This window comes from Protopterus annectens, chromosome 12.part0 (genome assembly GCF_019279795.1).
Source record: "Protopterus annectens isolate FY-2018-M chromosome 12.part0, PAN1.0, whole genome shotgun sequence".
NCBI classification, from domain to species: domain Eukaryota; kingdom Metazoa; phylum Chordata; order Ceratodontiformes; family Protopteridae; genus Protopterus; species Protopterus annectens.
The window spans coordinates 210218648-210241079 of NC_056746.1; the positions used below are offsets into that span (position 1 = coordinate 210218648).

General features: G+C 35.6%; 1 protein-coding gene across 1 annotated transcript in view; it reads left to right on the forward strand.

The window, feature by feature from the left end:
• LOC122816453 (uromodulin-like) overlaps positions 1-22432 on the forward strand; it is a 559619-nt gene that overhangs the window by 65398 nt on the left and 471789 nt on the right. The window contains exon 2 of the mRNA XM_044089260.1: positions 4462-4573. Within this exon, the coding sequence (XP_043945195.1) occupies positions 4477-4573 (97 nt within the window). The 5' untranslated portion in view covers positions 4462-4476. The remainder of the gene's footprint in view (positions 1-4461; positions 4574-22432) is intronic.

Here is a 22432-nt window from a genome sequence, read left to right on the forward strand (position 1 = left end):
TTTCATTTATGGAAAATACTTACTAAAATAGATTTGACCTTAACATTGTACAATGGACTAGACTACAGCTAGAATATTGTGAGCAGTTCTGAGTCTGTACAGGGGACTGCCATCAAGCTATAGGAAGGGGTGTAGGGTCAGACTACAGCTAGAATATCGTGAGCAGTTCTGGAGTCTGTACAGGGGACTGGCATCAAGCTATAGGAAGATGTGTAGGGTCAGACCACATATGGAATATTGTGAGCAGTTCTGGAGTATGTACAGGAGACTGCCATCAAGCTATAGGAAGGGGTATAGGGTCATACCACATCTGGAATATTATGAGCAGTTCTGGAGTCTGTACAGGAGACTGCCATCAAGCTATAGGAAGGGGTGTAGGGTCAGACCACATCTGGAATATTGTGAGCAGTTCTGGAGTCTATACAGGGGACTGGCATCAAGCTATATGAAGAGGTGTAGGGTCAGACCACATCTGTAATATTGTGAGCAGTTCTGGAGTCTGTACAGGAGACTGCCATCAAGCTATACAAAGGGGTGTAGGGTAAGACCACATCTGGAATATTGTAAGCAGTTCTGGAGTCTGTACAGGAGACTGGCATCAAGCTATAGGAAGGGGTGTAGGGTCAGACCACATCTGGAATATTGTGAGCAGTTCTGAGTCTGCACAGGGGACTGCCATCAAGCTATAGGAAGGGATATAGGGTCATACCACATCTGGAATATTGTGAGCAGTTCTGGAGTCTGTACAGGAGACTGCCATCAAGCTATATGAAGGGGTGTAGGGTCAGACCACATCTGGAATATTGTGAGCGGTTCTGGAGTCTGTACAGGGGACTGGCATCAAGCTATAGGAAGGGGTGTAGGTTCAGACCACATCTGTAATATTGTGAGCAGTTCTGGAGTCTGTACAGGAGACTGCCATCAAGCTATAGAAAGGGGTGTAGGGTCAGACCACATCTGGAATATTGTGAGCAGTTCTGGAGTCTGCACAGAGGACTGCTGCCAAGCTGTAGGAAAGGTGTAGTGGAGCACTATGTAGCCAAGCATTATATTTACTAGGGGAAAGGACAGAATGGGTGGGTTTGATTTTGGTACATGATACCATAAATAAGACTACACAAGGGATACAAATGAGAAGAAAGGATAGAGGAGGATGAAAAGGCCATAACATGCAGCTGGAAAGAAAAAACTTTTAGTTTTGTCACGAGGATGTATTTCTTCACCAAGAAGGTGAGAGACAAGGAGAAGAAACTCAAAGAAGATATATTCAAAAGGACCTAAGAGAGGTCAAATGAACATATAAATCACACACATAGTATTTTCCACTGTCCTTACCTCTCTGCTTTTAAGTGATTGTAATGACACATGCAGTCTTTCTATTTACTATATCATTCAATGGCTTAGTTCCCAGTTTCTCAGACAGAAAAGATTGTGAAATATATATTCTTCCTCTTCATTTGAAGATCCTTTTTTTCTTCATTAGTCTTCTACCACTCTGAAAGGTTGCCATCCATTAAAATGATTGACATGAGCTTTCATATTCTTTTCTAAAGTATTCCTTATTTGACTCTGTTTATGCAACTTTTTTTATGTAAAACAAGGTGAAGGACTTCACTGGTCAACTTTCATTTGTTTCTTTGGTAATGCTGAACAGGTAGCACATGTTTTTGGTGAAGAAAGCTAATGGTTCTATTACCACACCAGGTTAAGCAATTCCTAACACTGCAGTACAGCATTGGGGTGGGGGGGGGGGGGGTTGCACTCTCATGTTTGTCATATTTCGAATTATATGTTAAGCTGAGGCCCCATCTGGTTGAAATGATGGTAGCTCAACGGGATATAAAAACTCCAATGACACCTATTAAAATGATTAGGGGAAGTTCCCTGATGGTCTGACGAGATTTCCCCTAATAGTATAAATACCACGTGGGGTCTCCCCTAAAAAGAGGCTACCATCCTAACCTGGTCAACAAAGGATAAATAAATAAATAAATAAATAAATGCAGTTCCTGCTTTCCACTTCATGGCTACTGCTGTCTGCCATCTCCTTTCGTGCAAAAAATCCTTGTATTTCTCAATTTCTGCCAGTATTTTTGTCTGGATTAATCCTTTGTATTCTGTTTCTTCTGCTGGTGGTAGATATGTATTCATGATGTAAAGTCATGTTGTCAGAATTAAAATAGACATAAATGTCTGCTAATATCATATTTTGTAATCAAGCTGTAAGAACCACTGGTTGAGATTTCTAGTGACAGAAGCTGATGTCATGATTGTTGCAGATGAACTGAATCACATCCTTGTTATTCCTAAATTACATCTCTTCAATTATGTAGTGCTTATTTACATATATATGTCTTTGTCTGCATTGCCCCAAATTTGGATTAGAGAACAGTCTACTTAAAATTAGGACAGACTTACCACAGCAAGGTTTGTCTTATTTTCATAAAAAAAGATACTTATCTTTGAATGCAATGTCAGCTTATGTTGTAAAACAGACTGAAGGAATATGTGGAATAATACCTCAGATCTGTAAAATGCTCCAGATCTTGAAGTTCAAATGTGGTAAGGCTAAATCAAAAGCAATGACCTATGTGGTCATTTCAGAGAAATTTGTAAATTATGTTCTGAAAAATCTGAAAAGGTCTGCCATTATTTTCTGACTTCAGTCCTCAGTGGTGTACCAGTGACTTGCCAGAAAACTACAATTTTAAGAGAAACAGACTAAAAATATGAGTCAAAAGTCTGGACATTCTGCGAAAATCTGGACAGTTGAGAGCTATGTTTGTGGGACGTTCACTGTTATTAGCCTGTATGAAACTCGTCCGTGATGGCAGTTTCATAAAATGTGCCTTTTATGTCTCGTAGAATATTGCTGGCTAAGTGAAGTTCTGATTATAGGTTCATAGGCAGGTACTAGGCTATTGGCCCTAGGGCCTATATAAGCCTAGCCAAAAAGGTTCCCTGGCTTTTGCCACCCAAGAAAATTATTTTCCTGTGCCCCTGTCGAGCAGCACCACAGAGGTGATCCCCAGGGTGAATTTCCTATTTCCCTTCCAATCATCAAGATTTTTCTTGAAGAGTGCTAATGAGGAGCTTTGTTTGATATAGAGTGGTAGTTTGCTCCAGAGTATGGGAAGTCTCTGGGCAGGAATCTATCCCTCCAGCATGTTCTGTTTATTGTGGTGACAAGGTTTAGGTCCCTGGAGTGTGTAGCTCGGAGGGACTGGGATTTCTTTAAGTGGAGCATGTCCAACAGCTCTGGGTTTGACATAGCTTTGTATGTTAGGCAGAGATCGCCTCTGAGCAGGTGATATGCGACAGAGTAAAGCTGGAGTTTTTTGAGACGGTCTGCGTAGAGCATCTGTTGGAGGCTGGTAATCCTCTTTGTGGGGTATTTCTGTGGCCTTTCCAGTTGTTGTAGATGTCTTGTGAGGTACATACCAAAAGGGGTGTTGTACTCTATAATGGGTCTAATGAGTGATGAGTAGAGGGGTACAATGACCTCTTTTTTCCTGGATGAGAAACCTTTTGTGATGAGGTGTGCCACTTAGAAGGATTTCCTGACTACTGTGGCGATGTGATTATCAAAGGAGAGACTACTATCCACCTGTGTTCCAAGGTCTCTTATCACACTTTTGGTGTTAAGTAGACTACCACCTCTGTGGTAACTCATGGGTACAGAGTTTTTACCAAAGGGGATGACAATACACTTTTTGGCATTGAACATGAGGCCATGGCTTTGACACCAGGCATCTCTCTCCATGAGGCCCTTTTGTAGGATGTCCACATCGGCAGGAATTTCGATTATTGCTCCTAGTTTGCAGTCATCTGTGAACTTCATTAGCCAAAGACCTTCTGTGTTAGCCTGTACTTCAGAAAAGTAGATACCAAACATTATTCATTCATTAAAGATATCCACACCTACCAGAATATACTCTGGTAGTGTTACTGAGCTGAGTGCTGTCAGATTGTTGTAAAAACAGATGTGCACAGTGGTGCGAAAACAAAATGCTACTTTGTTGGAAAAGGATCAGTATGAATAACAAAATAAATGCAGAAACAGAATTGTGTTGCAACTTCATGATTTAAAATTCCTTTAAAACTTGTCATTGGGCAACAACAATTTTGTGTGAATAAGGCTGGAATGGGAATTATTGCCTAGTAGAGAGGAAGACATCCAACAGATGTGCAAAGGGGCAGGAAATGTAACCTCTTTATGCTTTGCATGGTACCTGGACCTTAACAAATATGTTTACAGGAGAGACTGGGCAGTGTGAACATTATTATAGTCTGCCAAAGACTGAAACAACAGTTTCTGACATGACATTAATATTTGCAGAGAGAGAGAGAGTTCTAATGTATTCTAAATACCAAATTTCCTAAGAATTTTCTTTTTGTATGTTTGGATTATCAATGCATATTTATTCAAGTATCTGGGAAATACTTTTTTTCTTTTTCCAGGGAATAATAAACAAAATGGCTATCAGACTGCCAGGTCATGTAAATGTTCTCCTGCTGATCTTTATCTCCTTGTGGCAAGTACATGCAACAGCACAAGATGCAAGCAAGTTATGTAAGTAAGCAGAAATCTTCATCTGCATGACATGCTTTTTTGTAGCTGTAAAAAAGTAATAAAAATCTTACTTTGTATTTTTTTCTTGTTAATTTTGCTGCTTTTGAGTAAGTCTTAGAAAAATATATACAGCATCTGATATCTCACAAATGAATGTTTTATTTATTTAACATTTGTTTACTGGGGAAGTCCAACTTGGAACAAAGCCAATTTTCAGCAGAGGCCTAGGAAGAAACACTCCAGACGCACGTCTTTGAAATGTGGGAGGGAACTGGAGCACCTAGAGGAAAACAAGAATCGAACCGGAGAACCTGTGTGTGTGTGTGTGTGTGTGTGTGTGTGTGTGTGTGCGTGCGTGCGTGCGTGCGTGCGTGTGTGTGTGTGTGTGTGTGTGTGTGTGTGTGTGTTACTAATATGTACATAAGATGAATATTCACTGTAGCTCATTTATTTCCTTTGCTTGATGGCAAATGAAATCTGTACTGCCCCCTCTAACAATTCTGTGTTGAGAACAGAAGGGTTTTGTTATACTGAGGGGTTGCAAAAAGAGCTGAAGTTTCATTAGCCAATTACTTCCTTGCTTTTGTATTTTATTTTGTTTTAACTGTATCATTATTTGTACTAGTCATGTTAAAATGTTACACTGTCTGGGTTCCTGACTAACTTATTAACTGTGCCTTAGTGATAGTTGTGGTCACCCCCTGGACACCCTTTTCATTAATAGGATACCTACTCAGAGGTTGATTATCCATTTACATTAATGATATGGAATGAGTCTTAATTTGTGTACTGCAGAAGTATATATCATAATCAGCATTAGAAAAAGGACCTCCCAAGTACCAGTTTTGTTTCTTAACTGTTTAGAATATGTTACCTGACTCTTTTCACAGATTGTATTTGTACTGTTGCCATATTATCTGTTTCACATTTAACAGCGGTTCTAGAAGCATCAGGAATTTTGCTCAGCCCCATTCCTCCTTCATGGGAATGAGAACTGCTGTTAGATATTGCCAGCTCTTAGCGATCCCCAGACCACTCATTCAAGAACCAGTCTCACAAAAAAAAGCCCTCTAAAGTTGTGAAAAAACAAAACACTAGAAATATTGACAGGAAGGCAGTAGGAAATCGAGCAAAGATATTCACTAAATAAAACTTTAATAAGTGGATTTAGCACTTTTATCTGAAGACTTCAGCAGAATAAAATGTACAACTTACAACCACATTTATATAATGAAGTTTAAAACCAATAATACATTCACCAGCCAATAATATTCAGTCGAAATTGAATTAAATTAATTACTGACTTAATTAATTTTTAAAGAGACATTCTAAATGACTAGTGCAAAACATCCTGAAAACATGACATATACCATTCTAAAAACATTTAATGCTTATATTGCCATTAATACATGGATGCTTGTCTGCTTGCATTCTAACCTGCTGAAAAGTCTCCTTTTTAAGTACAAAATTCTTGTAGTTCCCACCCATGAGATCCTGAGGGACTACTACAAGAACTGAAAAGTACATTTTTTAAAGAAATACAAACAGTAGAATGTTTGTACAGAGCATTGTTGATGTCTTTTTTCTTTAAAGCATATAAATGTTCTTTAATTTTCACACTATTTCCTAGTAGTCATACCTATATAAAAGGACTGACAACATGAACAGATGACAATATAAACGAATCCTTCAGTGTAACAATTAAAATGCCCTTTCAGCCTAACACTACTCTGTATATGGGGTAACATGACTGAAGGACCTTCCCATATATAATTGTAGATTTTGCAGAAGCCACATTTAAACATACCAAAATCTTTTTGAGATGGTACGCTAGCTATTTTTGTAACATCTTTTTCCAAAAGTTGTTTGATGGATTTGGCTTTCCTATCTATAAAATTAGGCTATTCCCCAACAGCCTTGCTTATTTCAAAATTACCTTTAAGGATTCTTCAATTTTGTTTTAACATATTTTTAATGTTGGTGTCATGTACTGTCATTCTCAAACAAAAACTTATACTAAATTTAGAAGCCAGATTGTTTTGGTTGTTAGTGATAGAACCACTACCTGCCAAAATAGGGGGGGGGGATTTGAAGGCATCTTGGCTATAATCTCATCAGCTGTTCTATGCAGTTGTCCCAACTTAATAACTTATTTCACAAAATAATTTTATAACTTCTTCAATACCCTGAAGGAACAAATTATAATCTGCCATGAGTCTAGAGACCCTCGTCATTTGTCCTCTGGGTATATCTTTTCTTCATATAATATGGATGTGCATTCTGGAAGTCCAATTAATTATATGAAAAACATTCTTTCCTGTAAATTTGACTATTGATCTGCTTCAGTGTCAAGTCCCACCCTAAGGTAATGTCTAAAAACTGTACAATCTAACCTACATCACCTAGGGTTTGTTTGTGTCTTTTGGCTTTTTCTCGGTTGGGGGTCGCCACAGTGGAACTCCAGTCCGCTAATGATTGGCAGTAGAGTTTTACATGCTTGCTTGTCGGGCCTAATGCACAACCTTCAACGAAGGAATGCCCATTCACGCATGTTGCCACACAGAAGATGCTCTAACTGAGGATCGAATGGGCAATGTCTAACTGTGAGGCGACAACACGAAAGACAACAATTCATTATTGAGATTAATGTCCTCAATAAAAGTGAAAAATCTCTTCTTTTTTGTGTCTGTAATGAAGAATAAAGCATCTATAAACCTTTTATACATTTTTACAAGAGCTGAAAAGAAAGGGATCTGTTTTAAACATTGATTCTCCCACCAGCCCATGGCTATGTTGGCAAATGATGGAGCCACTGTGGCTCCCATCACCACTCCCCATTTTTGATGAAATAATTTTCCATTAAACATAAAATAATTATTCAGCAACAACAAGAACAAACAGTGAGTCCCAGCTCTACTTTCCGTTTCTGAAATTTATTCAACTCAGTTCTATTTCTCTAGCGCCTCGGCCACAGCCTTTACAGAGTAACTTTACTCTGTAAAGGCTGTGGCCGAGGTGCTAGAGAAATAGAACTAAGTTGAATAAATTTCAGAAACGGAAAGTAGAGCTGGGACTCACTGTTTGTTCTTGTTGTTGCTGAATAATTTTTTTTTTTTTTCTTTCGTTGTTTCTTTATCATAAAATAATTATTATCTAACATTTCTTTTTTTCTGGTATGGTAGCTAGCAAATTCCTTCATTCATTTAGCTTGTTAAAGTTGCTTTCTGCTGTGGTTATTTTAGCTGCAATCCTGCATGCTATACTAAGAGATATAAATCTGAATGATAATTCTGTGGGAGAACTGATTCATCCCTCCTACTGAAATAACTATGACTTATAGACCTTTGTTTCGGTTCTCCAGGGGTCTCACAAGCTTTGCTTGATTTTTGGCAATCTGGCAAAATCAGACATCTTCTAGAAGTGGACTGATATGCTGTACAACATGAGTATGCTGCAATGAGACAAGTAAGAAGTTAAGTCATTATGAATGTTGTGATAATGTAGGGGAGTGACCTCTATCTTATGTCTGTATGTGCAAACACAATCCAATTAAAACTTCCAATGCAGGCAGTCTTGATCAAAGGTTATTTCAAGAGGTAGTGGTTGCATGACCAGACTTTAATGAGGAAAGTAATTGAATATTTTCTACAAATGGAATGTAATTAAATATTTCCTACAAATGAAAAGAACTGTTGGAGGTACTTGTAGATTCTCGGAGTGCTTCAAAGCAAAATCCCTTACTAGTAAATGATCTCATAATACAATTAATTAGGGATAATAAAGTCTGAATGATGTCTAGTAAATGAAATTACACATTTGTCACATTTGTATGACATGTTAGTTCATTCAGGACGGGATGGTGTTGAGGTGTGGAACAATATTTTATTTTCAGAGTTTAGTGCCAGACACTCCCAGCATGTTAAGCTGTAGTTCACACATCACCAAGACAGTTAGGTATGTTTCAATGAACAATGCAAAATATATACCTTCTCTTCTTCTGGACCAGAAACACACATGGCCTTAGCAACCTGACATTTTTGTGCTGTCATAATTGTCTTCACAAATGATACTTTTATCAGCTCCTCTTAACTATTCTACACTTAGCATGACATTTTAATGGATATGTTTTCTATTTAAAGTGAAAAAAGTATGTCTTTGGCCACTACTATGAAAATCACTTTACAGAATCTGCTGGTAAAATGAGCTGGTAGGTTAGTGAAAAGTCCTTCAAATTATGTGGGCTAAATTTATTTTCCTGCTCTAAAGGAAGAGAGTTACTGTTTCCTTTGTACTAAACTAGTGCTTGCAGCAAGCTTAAGTGTAAACAGGAGATCTTCTGTGAAATCCCTACCAAAGAAACTGAAGACCAGAATAGTGTGAATGCAAAAGGAATTTAAAATGGATGGAATGGGGAATGGTTGCAGTATGAAGGCAGACAAAAGAAACTGGCAATAGTATATTCACCATTAGTTAGAAACTTTGGTGTGACTCAATATTGGTGTACAAGCTTACGTTTATTAATTTTTTTCATGTAAGATCATAGACCACATCATATATGAAGGGGAAAAAGAGACTAAGGCGGAACAGTGCGAGACATCAACACACTAAAAACAACTCTACAGTCCTAAAAAATGGTTGACTAAAAGTGTGGGGAAGACTTAGAATTCTGTTACAAATGATACAAAATATCAGGATCTCTTGAAAGTTTCATAAACAGAATGGATGAGGAGCTTGAGGAAGGAGATATTTAGTAACTTGTTGTATGGCTGGGTTACAACAGTATTTATCACAATCTGTGCAGGTGTGTAAGACTTTGACACTTAATACTCCACTATCATAACAATTGTAACTACCAGTATTTTCATCACTATACCTAAAATTCGTCTGGGTGAAAGTCCCGTACTCTATGAATCTTGTCAATATAACAGATAACATTTGCATATCTCAATGGGTACATCACTGGTGAAATGTGTGTGGAGATATCACAACCACAACTGCTACTGAGAAAAACAAGGTGAAAGCAGTCAGTATAGGGAATTGCTATATGGATGGTACTAGAAGTAAACTTTTTAACATTTTATTGATATTGTTAATAATATATATGTTTAAAGAAATTTCCAAAAACATTCAAAATCATTTACAGTGTTCAGTATGGAATAATAAACACGAAAAAGAAAAAAAAAACACTTAAATATGTAAATCTATAACTATATAAACTACATAAGGTGCCCAAACCAATATACTGTTATATTAGGTATAATAAAATAAATAATTTTTCTACAGCTTTAAATAATTATAAGTGATCACAGAGGGTTATCCTGATATTTGTCCAGTACTGATAGACCTACAAAGATCTGTGAAAAGGAATGCTCAGTAAAATTCTGGTTATGTAATGCTATGAGTGTAGATAATAAAACGGATCTGTCAGCTGGTCGAACCCTTTTTACATAAAAAAAATACAGCTCTAGCAGTAGTAATAGTAGTAGGAGTGTCAATATATGTGAAATGGAAGCACAGGTGAGTTTTAATAATATGTAGCTCTACTGCTGAGTTTATTTCTGCATAATTATTTAGTACAGGTCCAAGGTATGAAATAATTGTATTTTACAGAACTCATTCTCAGGATTTGATGAGCCTCAGTAACTTTTTAAAAGAGTTCTAAGGCTTGCTACAGATGAGAGCTTATATACATGGGGGTCCCCTTCAGAAGATCAAAGTTCCAGAAAGTCGAATTTCATATAATCGACTTTCCAAAATGTCATATCTTTTGTATGGAGATTGCAGTACAGTGGGTATCAGGGAATTTACCCTTTTATCCACTGTAGTGTAATCTCAAAGTTGGTATATATAATATGCAGACCCCTGCAAAAATGTAGATTTTTTTGTTTTAGCCTTGTTTGATGTTTTCAGAAAGTCGATAATATGGTCTTGACCATACAACATTAGTTGTTTAAACATCAATCTTCTGACATAGATCCACAGGGGAATATTTATGCATCAGGTATTGAATGGAACTCATAGTCAATGCCCAGCAATACTGATGATGTCATTCTACAAACCCTGAGTAACATGCCTATAAATCAACATGTGCAGATACTCACTAGTAATGTCTTTCGGCTTTTCCTGGTTAGGGGTTGCCATAGCAGAACTCCAGTCCGCTAATGATTGGCAGTGGATTTTTATGGTGCTGAGTTGCCAGCCCAACGCCCGACCTTCAAAGAAGGCACACCCATTCACTCACGCACCTACGTGCATGTCTTTATATGTCACTGGACCATGGGGAGGACATGCAGACTCCGCACAGAAGGCGCTCCAGCCGAGAATCGAACGGGAGAACCTCTTGCTGTGAGGCGACAACGCTAACCGCTGCACCACCGTGGCCAATATGTGCAGAAACCCACTAGAATGAATTGGTTGTAAATATAGCATCTGGTATTTATTCATTCTAGTGTGCAGAAACTCACTAGAATGAATAAATATCAAATGCTATATTTACAACCAAATTCATAAATATATGAGCAGTCACAGTAAAAAAGCCATTGGGTAGCTCAGACCATAGAGGCATGCTTTTTCGTTTTTTTCTTTTCTAGTAATTGAGATAAGTATACATATATGCAATGTCTGTATCTATTACAATATTACAATATTGCAATATTATAGCAAAGCTGTTTTATAAGGCAGTCTATAAAATATGAATGAGTTGTCTGAGATACAGGAACAAGGATCTTGCAAATAGGAATGGGAATATAGAAAGCAACTGCTGTCTTTCATTCTAAGTTAGATTCTATGATTAATATGCTCTTACTGAAATGAGTAAGAGTAGACCTGAAATCACTGGTCCCCCATGGTGGAACGGAGGGTTGCTAAGGTTATCAAGGAAAAAATGTCTTTTGAGAGAGAAAACACAATAAGTACAAAGACATGTAATTACTTCAGGGAACTAAATAGGTAACCCTAAGGATAATATGAAAAGACATTTCTAGATGTGTAAGATTATATAAATATCAATAATTAGATAGTTTGGCTGTTTTGGTTTATATGAATGCAAAAGGAATTGTCAGTTTATTTGTGAACTTTTTCTCTAAACTACAGTCATTAAGTTAAATAACCTAGTTTTATTCATATTCAAGAGGAGTGAATGCATAAAGCTTTGTCAAGGATCAATAAGCAAAGATTAACTGGCCCTGACAAACTCTGTGAATGTTTCCTGATTAATATAAGGGATGTTTTATTCCCAAGAGTATTAAAGTTATTTCAATAATTTTAAGCAAGAGCTCTGTACCTCCAGCATGGGAAAAAAAGCATTTATACTGGCGATATATAAAGGAGGCGATACTAAGCAAGTAGGCACGTCTTGGCCAATATGTTTGCTCAGCATCATTGGCAAGCAGTTTGAAAGTATCTTGGTGTTTCTGATGAAAATTATCATTTTTATTATTTATTTATTTTACATTTGTTTACTGGGAGAGTCTGACTGGGCATAAAACCCTTTTTCAGCTGAGGCTTGGGGAGAAAAGCTCCATTGTCAGTAAACTATTTTGTTAGTAGAAAGAAAATTGTATACTACAATAAAGAAAAAAATAGTAACAGACATTCATAATGGTAAAAAGACTAGAACAGAATAAATTGGTCAAGTGGGAGACAAGAGCAATCATCTTGTATAACGATGCTTCAAGAAGACAGTTCTTTCAGTAGTAGCAGGTAGTGACATTGTATACAATAAGAGTGCAATTACGATACTTAGTCTTATATACAGGTAGCATAGCAAACTGAAAACCTAAAATCTGAAAGACATTAACAGTGAGAAAGAAAAAAAAAACAACATAAGGTAGTCATATGACTCAAATTCAATGCTCATTACATATGCAATTAAAATTTAAAAATCAGCTAGTTCCATGGTTTGGGCTAACCATGCTCAGTACATTTAGAAGTCCAGGAATTGGTGAGGTGGGCTTTAATGTGATGCTTGAAATTTTTTAAGCTATAGTTCTAATTTCAAGTGGTAAGGCATTCCACAGTTTAGCAATGTAGTAGTAGTATAGAGAGTCACCTGACCTATTTTTACTCCTGGTTACTTCAATTATTGCTTTATTAGTGTATCTTAGTGAACAGGTATTTATATGGGGATTGAGGAGGCCTTGCAGAGCTGGTGTTTTATCGGGTTTATAGTACATTTGGTGGGCGGTAGAGAGTTGCGTGAGAATGAGTTGGTGGGGTAGCTCTAACCAAGATAGTTGTCTTAGGGCCTTACAATGATGGGTTCTAGGATGACAGCTAGTGGAAAATTTAGCTATCTTATTATAGCAAGCATCTAGTTTGCTTAGGTCTGATTTGGAGAGGGTGGTAAGGATGGGTGAGGCGTACAGTAAAGTTGAAAGAAGATGAGTTCTGGCTGTGGTTATTCTGGAATTTACGGTTAGGTAGTTTTTGCATCTGTATAAGGTACCTATTTTCTTATGTAATTTTTTACAGTCTGGGAAATGTGTAAGTCGAGCTTCAGATTTTGATCAATAACAACACCGAGAAGTTGGATGGATGGTACTAGTTCAATCAAAGACTTTTTACTGGATGTGATGTTGAAGTGGATTGGGTTTTGAATTTAGTGGAGTGGAAGAGCATGAGTTTAGTTTTATTTGGGTTCAAGATTAATCGGGCATCTTCCAATCATTAAGTTAGATGAAAGTACAAATTTGGTACAATGGGGGATTCATCTATGGGATATCATCCATAACAAACTTGGTTTCTTTACTCTGATGTTGTTACAGTCTTGGATAGTAGGACACATGCTGATATTTTTTTAGATCTTGGTAAAATTTTGACTTGGTTTCTCATAGCAGTACACTTAACTCAATTGAGAAATGGCGTATTAACCCATACATTATTGAATGGATATCCCATTGGCTTCAGATCCGAACTACTTTGGTATGATAAAGAGTGTTAGATCAAAGCACTTTGAAGTTTTAAGTTGAGTACCACAGTAACGTGGGTACTAAAGAGATACATTTTGGGATGATTGGAGTTATCATGTTAATCAAACAGTGATTATAATGCATTTCTTCAGGATTAAGCAGAGCATTTGTACAATTTAATCAAGACATATAGGTGCTAATACCACTGCTTTCACCTCTGGTCATACCAATGATTGAATTTGGATGTGGTTTCTGTACTTACTCAGCAAGAGATAAAGTAGATTAGAGTGGCCTCAAAAATTCTTTAGTAAATATACTGTAGCAGAAAAGGACTTTATTACGAGGCACATTTGAAACCACTAAAGCTGTATAGTGTTGCATATAGGTTGATGAGGGGTGATCTGATCTGGACATAAAAACACATTAACAATCAAGAAATCCTTGCTATTTTTTCACCATTCTTTACACACTAGGAAAAATGATTTTTTGTTTATCTAAGATAAAAAAGATGGTAGACTAGGAAGACATTTTTTGGTAATCTTCTGAAATATAGGGACCCACTTAGCCGAGTCACAAGATGAGGAGAACCAATAGTCAGAAACATGGACTTATGTATACCTAGTCCAAGACTGCCATCTCTCAGAATATTCTTTTTTTTCCATGGTTGGTGATCATGGATTTGGTGCAGAGGGTGTGTGTGTGTGTGTGTGTGTGTGTGTGTGTTTGTGTGTGTGGGGGGGGTTGGTCCCCCACATTGGGGATGCATCATGACTTACCCCTGTAAAAAAAAAAAGTTTAAACGAGACGATATGTTCAATGTTCACCATTCTACTGCATTTTCTGTTTTTTTTTTGCATGTGTTGGGACATGACATTTGGAGTCCTGACATTTGAATAGGGAACCAAATTTTTTATTACACAATCTGTGAACATTGGAATACACTTTCATTAAATTTGCTTCAAGTAGATTCATTATTCTTATTCAAAGTTGAGCTTGCTGCATGTTATTGAGACCATACATTAAATCCTTGCATTTATGCAATAGGGCTAATAATGATCTCATTAATTAATATTTTCCATAACCTTACTGATATATTGAAACATTTATTTGGCCCTCCCCACTTCATCTTACTCCCACGTCCATTGCTGTGTCTACTAGCTTCTCTCAGCACCCCCAACTTACTGTGATATTGGCTGGGGCCAGTGTGGATCTTAAGGATTTCCTGAGGGATCTCAGTCATCTACCATCTTCCAGGGATTTTTTTATTATGACCTACTCCAATATCCCTCCCTTCCAGTATCCATAGTTATTTCAGAAGGGTAGGCATCCAATGGGGATGTGTGGAATATTTCCCAACCTTCTTAGCAACTCAGCCATATCCTCACCCATTCTCCACTTTGGACCTCACCTACCTAGCCACAAAATATCTTTAGTTTCCACCAGGGATCATTGTGGGAAATGCCCACATCACTGCCCCCAGATGGTAACACCCATCCCACCATGCCACTCCATCATATTCCTGAGCCACTAGTTGAACCCAAGTCAGCTGGGTCATAGTCATGGCTTTATCCCTCTATGCCACTGGAGCAGTCTGTACATTAAAACCTTAATGATAATTTGTCCAGTATTTATAACCAGTAATATTTTTGTCCTTATCATGAATGTGTGAGTTTTATTTCAATGCATAACAATAACAATGTCCACAAATTCTTCAAAATGAGGTGTTCTGTCCCTTTTCTAGTTTTTTTGTTATACTTTTCTTAACAATACATAAAATACACCAAAGCAGAAGAAATTGAGATTTTGGTACAAATATAGGTATTAGGGTAACATTAAAAATCATCCATAAAAATATTTTCTGGAATAATGCAGATTTTTTTTTTTCGGATTAGTAATCCTATGTAAGAATAAATGTAGGAATATTTAATAAAAGCTATGTATTTTGGTCTTATATTGTTTAAGCTATATAATACAGAAAGACATGATTTAGTTGTCATCATCATTAATACCTTTTTCTCATTTTTATGGGGTCAGATTGTGACATCAACATTAGGCACCTGTGAACAAATCTCCTAAAGCCAATGTTCACATTGCTGAGTGGCTTGCCCTGACTTGGTAATCATATTGTTGGAATAATCTAAAAGAGGAGAATATTGTTGTTTTATTGCTTGAGTCATTGGTTGTATTTTTGTCAAAATAAACTGCCAAATACTTTGAGCTGCTAACCAGTCATTTAAGTCTAGATCTTCATTACGCATTATATAATCATTATTTGGTATATTGGGCCTTTCATGCAAGTATACTCAAAACTCAGGTCTTTTTCTTGTAAACTCAGCATTTTTTTAAAATTAAGCCTTCTATAAAACTAAGAGTGAAAGAACCAAGAAAATGGAGAAATTCCAATTTTAAGAGTAGGATAAAATTATGAAAAATGGAGAAACTACATTTTAATGGTCGAATATAAACATAAATAAATAAATACAATTTCTAAAAGATTTCAAAATAATATTAATGTAGTTAGATCCAGTTGGTTTAGAATTGTAACTATACATATATTTAACAGCCAAAGCATCTTATTATTTAAAATTGTTACATTTTGATTAGAGATTTTCTTAAATGCACTGTCTCAAAATGTCTTTCCACTTTTCATAATAAGATGGCTTTAACCATAATGACACTGTTCTGAATACAAAGGCTACTGTGTGAGATTTGATGTCTGGGAAACCTACCTCTCCTTGATCCCATGACCAGCTGTCATGATTATGAGCTATTGTAGGCTTTTTCAGGTACCACAAAAATTAATAAATAAATTACTAATTTATTTTATGTTTTTATTTTCAAAATTTGTTATACATGCATGCATGCATTCTACTAATAATACCAAATTTCCTTTTATAATTAACTGAAATTGCATTATAGTCTTAAAATAGACAAGGAATCACATTGAACACCTCTAATTTGTATCTCAAATCATTACGTATATCAACTCTATTCTGGACTGATTTCCAAATAAATAAGAATAATGGGTTAAATATTCAGAGCTAATTTCAGGAAATCATGACTATCTTAAAGCTTTAATAAACTTAAATCATTTCTAACTGCTTTAACAGGTGCTGAGAGTATAAGAGCTCTGTTTACACTTGTCATCTCTCTTTCATATACAAAGTTTCCTCCTAAAATAAGACTACATTTCATTTGTAATCGATATAGCCAGTTATTTTTGCATATTCTGCCCCATAATCTGGTATCCAATACATATTAGTCAGAAACAGTATTTATTTTTGATATTTCATTATTAGCAAAAATAACCTACCCTTTGCATCACTAAATGAGAAAAATTTTACGTGCATCATTGCTTACTTTTCCAAAGAAAACTGTTTCCCTTCTTTTCTCCTTAAACAAAGAGTATACAGATAGTGAGTATTCATTATAACTGAATTGGTTAACCTTTCCTTTTAAGAGACATGGTTTTTGTAAAAAAAATGCTTTAGCTTTATTTCAAGTTAATGACTTGATCAAGCTTCCTCTTTTACTACTTTTAGGGCCATTAATATTCAATGAAATTCATTTCAAAACAGGCATCTATTTTATGAATTGTACATCATGAAATGTATTTACCCAATAGTCTATGAAGCATATTTTCTATCTATGAAGCATATTTTATAAGTTAATGGTTGCATTGATTCCTTAAAAATATGCAATAATTAGAAAAAAATGTCCTAGTATTTGTAGACACACCAAAATAAATTGAATAACATAGAAAAAGCAAATAAATTATAGCTTGCATGGAAAACTATGTTCCTAAAGAAAGTATTAAAACCACCCCTGGTTCCTGTCCTAGGTCTACTAACCTGTAGTACCAGAACTCTGTCAGTTGTCACTGCATAAACCATGAAAGTATCTCCCTTGGCGTAATGCAAGATATAATAAGTCACCTAAATTAATTGAACTATAAATGAATAAAAATAAATTCCAACATGGAAGAATAAAGGAGAGCAAAAACTCCTATGATATTTAACATTAGTAATTACACTTCAAATGCAACTGTTATGGATGACAAATGAGTAAAGAAAGACAGAATCATAATTTCAACTACATGTTAAAAAGTAACTGCATATATGTTACCTGTCAGCACCACCAACACATACAGATGAGAAAAAAAACATAGATTCCCATCTTATGTATTTTTCCTTACAGTAATTAGGCCTGTAGTGTGAGATAACATATGATAAAAAATAGATACTGTAACATTTCCTCCAAAGAAATAAGAATATATATATATATATATATATATATATATATATATATATATATATGTATATACATATATATATATATATATATATATATATATATATATATATATATATATCTTTGGCATAATCATCAATGCCACATCATATTGGTTATATCTATAAAATAAATGAATTCTTTATCTGTCAGTGTTGCCTTTGCACAAGATAGTAAGATAAGTCATCGGCAGTTTCTGTTACATATCATCAAACACATTGATTTTAATATTGCTCTTGTGTGAATTATTATAAAATGGGGATTAATATGTAAAACAAGTTAAACACATCAGTCTGTGACTGTATCTGTATTATTGCTGAGGCCATGCCATGCTCCTTATCTATGTTTATATTATGACTAATTATATATAAAAGTTCAAATACTTAGAAACAGTAGCTGTTTTCTCTCTTTTCCCCTTGACCAGTGACTCCATTTTAACCAAACTGATAACATGTTTATTTTCCCTATTCGCTTCTGCCTCCCCTGTCCTCTCTTTCACCTTCTCCCGTTCATCTCATATTATTAATAATGCATTTACTTTTTATATTAATATGTTAATATGACTAGAATTTATATTTATGTATTCTGTTTCATTAATTTTAAACCAAATAACATATACATGCTAGATAATTCTAGAGAGAAAGAGAAGAATAACTATGCAGGCTGCATAAACAATTGCTTGAGAATGTGAGAAATGTCATTAGTTCATTTGCTAGTCATGACTGTTTGACTGCATGCATGTATATTACTTAACTGCCAAATTCTCCCAGGTCAGGACACAAAGATGAATCAAAAACTAATGGCAGACAAAGGTCCATGTCTATAGTATAAACTGCTGATGTCTAAGCTAAACATACCTTGGCAGCCTTTTCAGCATCTACCCACTTTACCCTAACCCAATGTCCCCTTAAGCCTCAGTCATACTACACCTTTTAATACATAGGTTTCAATTTTAATTAGTGAGTGAATAAATGAACACATGTGTATACTTAACACATTCCCAAGCATCAAATGGTGTTAAAAGAAAAATGCGCATAATGTGCATGTAATTACCACAAAGTCTGCTAAAAATCCCCCACCATGCAATGTCTGTATATTTATAACTCAGATTAATTAAACAGCTGCAAAAAAGCCTAAGTAACTGCATTAAATTCACCACTTTAGCTTTCTGCATGTGTTGTGGTAAGCAATTTTATCTGATCAGCTAATGTATTGAGAAATTCTAAAGTGAGAAATGTACATTTGGCCACATTGATTTGAATATAATTATTCACAGATGGTTTCAGTTGTATTCATGGTCACAAGGTTCTGGTTTCAAGAAATTAAACTGCACGCTAAGGGAAGTGTTTTGTATAGTATATAGCAAGATGACCAAAAAATGGATTTAGGACAACCTTGAGCACATAGGTTGCTGCCTCATCTTATCTAGTATGCAACAAGACAGCTTCAAATAACTTTACACAGTAGTTTACTAACTTCTGTGTGCTTAATTTTTCTTTAATTTTATTTTATTCAGCAAATACATTGACTGAGCCAAAGCAGTCCTGCTTTAGGCCCAGCCTGGATGCATGAAAGTTAGAACACAAAAAGATATTAAATACTACAAAATAATACAGTAAAAAGCAATATGCAATCATTCGCATTTGTTACAACTTGCAAATCAATGTGTGTTTTATATCTATCTATGTACCTATATATTTGTGCATATGTGTGCACATGTGAATGTGTGTCTGTCTATATCTGTCTTCCATCCTGTCTGAAAATGTATTTAGTAAAATGTAGCTCAGTTGCATACAATTATGTAATAGGAAGTAGAGATATGTAGAAATATGTGATTTGTCTGGCTGATTTTCCTCATGAAATATATATACATATATGGGAATGTAACTCCACCACCACAGCAACATAGCATCCATAATATCTACATTGTTCTTTTGATCTCTAACCTTATTTTCACACTGTGCTGTTAACAGTATACTCACACCACAGTCATTCCAGGGAGACTGGCAATAAGGAGCCGCAGAAACAAATTCTATTGAGCATAAACTTTCATTATGAATCTGGAATAATAACATAGCCCTTAAATTGAAGTGTGTTATGGATTTAACATAATTTTGAGGTTAAATGTTACATTTGTTCACTCAGTCTACCTATTTTGCACAGATTTTGCATTATTTTACTGCTTTGTGTCTTATTAATTGGGTTGAGGACTGACCCAAAGCACCTTTCTGAAAAATTGACAGGAGTATGAATTTTACCACCCTAGCAAACCGCATAACAGAGACTTACCAATAAATATCAATTATGGCAAGAGTCATTGTTTTGTGCTTTCCTGCATAACTGCCAGGAGAAGTCTGTTTTATTTATATTTCATTTTTTATTCTGACCTTTACTGTTTGTTTGTTTATTTATTTGTTTGCTTGTTTGTTTGCAAAAAGGTGCATCTAGCTTTCCCGAGGGGCCTTGCAAAGTTTAATTTGACACAAATTCTAGGCGGGACACTCCAGACCTTATTTCAAATCAGCTTTTGTTATTTTGTTTTCCTGCATAACTCTTACTCAGAGGAAACTTATTTTCTCTGCTTTTTACTCTTTGTTGGCACAAAAGTATGGAGGTTATAGATAGGAACATTCTAGCCCTCCCAAGTGACCTAGTAGTTATAACTGGACCTGCAACTGTGAGTGGTCATAAGCACAAGTTATTGTGTGTGACAGGAAGATAAATCTAAGATCTTACCATTGTATAGGCCCTATGGCGATAGGCTAGTGCCAACCTATGAACCTATATATAAAGTAGCATGATACCTCTCAGCTGTCCAGATTTTCACAGAATGTCCAGATATCTGCCTCATAGTTTTGGTCTGTTCCTCATAAAATTTGTCATTTTCTGGTAAATCACTGAGGATTAAATTCACTAAACAATGCCATACATTTGAGTTCCCTACTTCATATCCTTCAGAAAATGCATGCTAACACAAAACATGTTATTCTAGCAAAGTTCTAAGTTTATAAGAGCAATGTTTAAAATATATCCCTTTTTTCTGGGTCTTTGCCCCCCATTATTTTTGCATAGTCCAGATTTCTTGCACTAAGAGGTTGAGATGTATGGCATGATAACATTAGAGACCGGTGGTCCTTATGTTGAGTGGATGAGATAGTAAATGTAGACTGAGTATGATTTTTACATGAATTCACACAGCTTAAAAAAATGTTGCTATGTATATTGAGTGAGCTGATGAAATAAATAATATTAGGCAAAGTGTAAACAGAACACATCTAGGGAAGGAAATGCCCTCTGCTATTAAAGATCACTCAACCCCTATTAAACTTGATACAACAGGTGATACTTTTGCAGTTCAGGACACAATTATGCACCAGTCTGAAGATTTAGAGTATGTCAGAGAGAATGAAAAAGAAAGAGAGGGTAAAAGTTGTGTTAAAAATTAACTAATGTACATAATGCTAAGTGAAAATATACTAAACAAAAGGACACTACTTTGATATATCAAATACCTTGCCTGCTGGGAATTAAAACATTGTTCAATCACAAAACATTCAGACTGCAGAAATTGATATCTGTTTTCCAACAGAGACAGTAGGTGAAAAAAAGGCATGGGGTCAGGTTAAAAGAAAAGAATCTAAACTGAACTTGGAAGGATTATAGAACATTACTGTAAGGAAAAACAGGAGGAAGACTGAGGTAGACGATATGGCACAGGACGTGACTGTTAATGTACAAAGACAATCAGATGAAAATTATATGCTTACAAATGTTATATATGGTGAGAACAGTAAGGTTACTAAGGCTAATGAAGATAATTATTCTCTTGTAACAAATGAAAGAGCAGACATTACTGAATTAGACCAGTTCCGTGTAAGGCCCCGTTTATTAAATCTAGTGGAAAATAAATTAATACACAATTGTACTAAGCGCTTTTGCCCACTATCCATACTGGGCATCATCAGAGTCAGATGATGCCCAGTATGGATAGTGGGTGAAAGTGCTTAGTACAATTGTGTATTAATTTATTTTCCACTAGTTTTAATAAATGGGACCTTACACAGAACTGGTCTGCTTTTTGTTTTACTAGTTGCTGAGTTCGTTGTGTTAGTCATTACTGAATTAGAGGTGGGAGAGTCTTCAGATCTAATTGGAAATGATATATTAGTAACTGTAGATGCAATTATTAAAGGAACTGAAACACATTTACAGAGAGGATAATGAACATGAAATATTGCTATGCTTGTCAGTTGCAAAAATACAGAATACAAGCAGGGCCTTAGGATACCTACGTGTATGGAAGTATGTTGTTTTTATTCATGTTGGATCAATTGATCTCATCTTTAAGGACTCATGGACTGCTAGAAGGGTACTTATAGCCCTAATAGATAACATAGCTTGTAAAGGTCTTAGGATTTATTTTTCAAAAATCACATAGGAAGCTTAGGTCAGCAAGAATACAAAACATGAGAAGTGCTGAAATCACTACTTGTAAGTTGTATTAGACCCAAACTAGAGTATGCAATAATAATATGGAAAACATATAAGAAATCTAGCAAGAGGACAGTGGAAATATGTCAAGAGCATCCGTGGATGTGAAAGTTTTACATTATGAAAGATTAAAATACCTGAATTTGCACAGTGTCATATAGTGGAAATA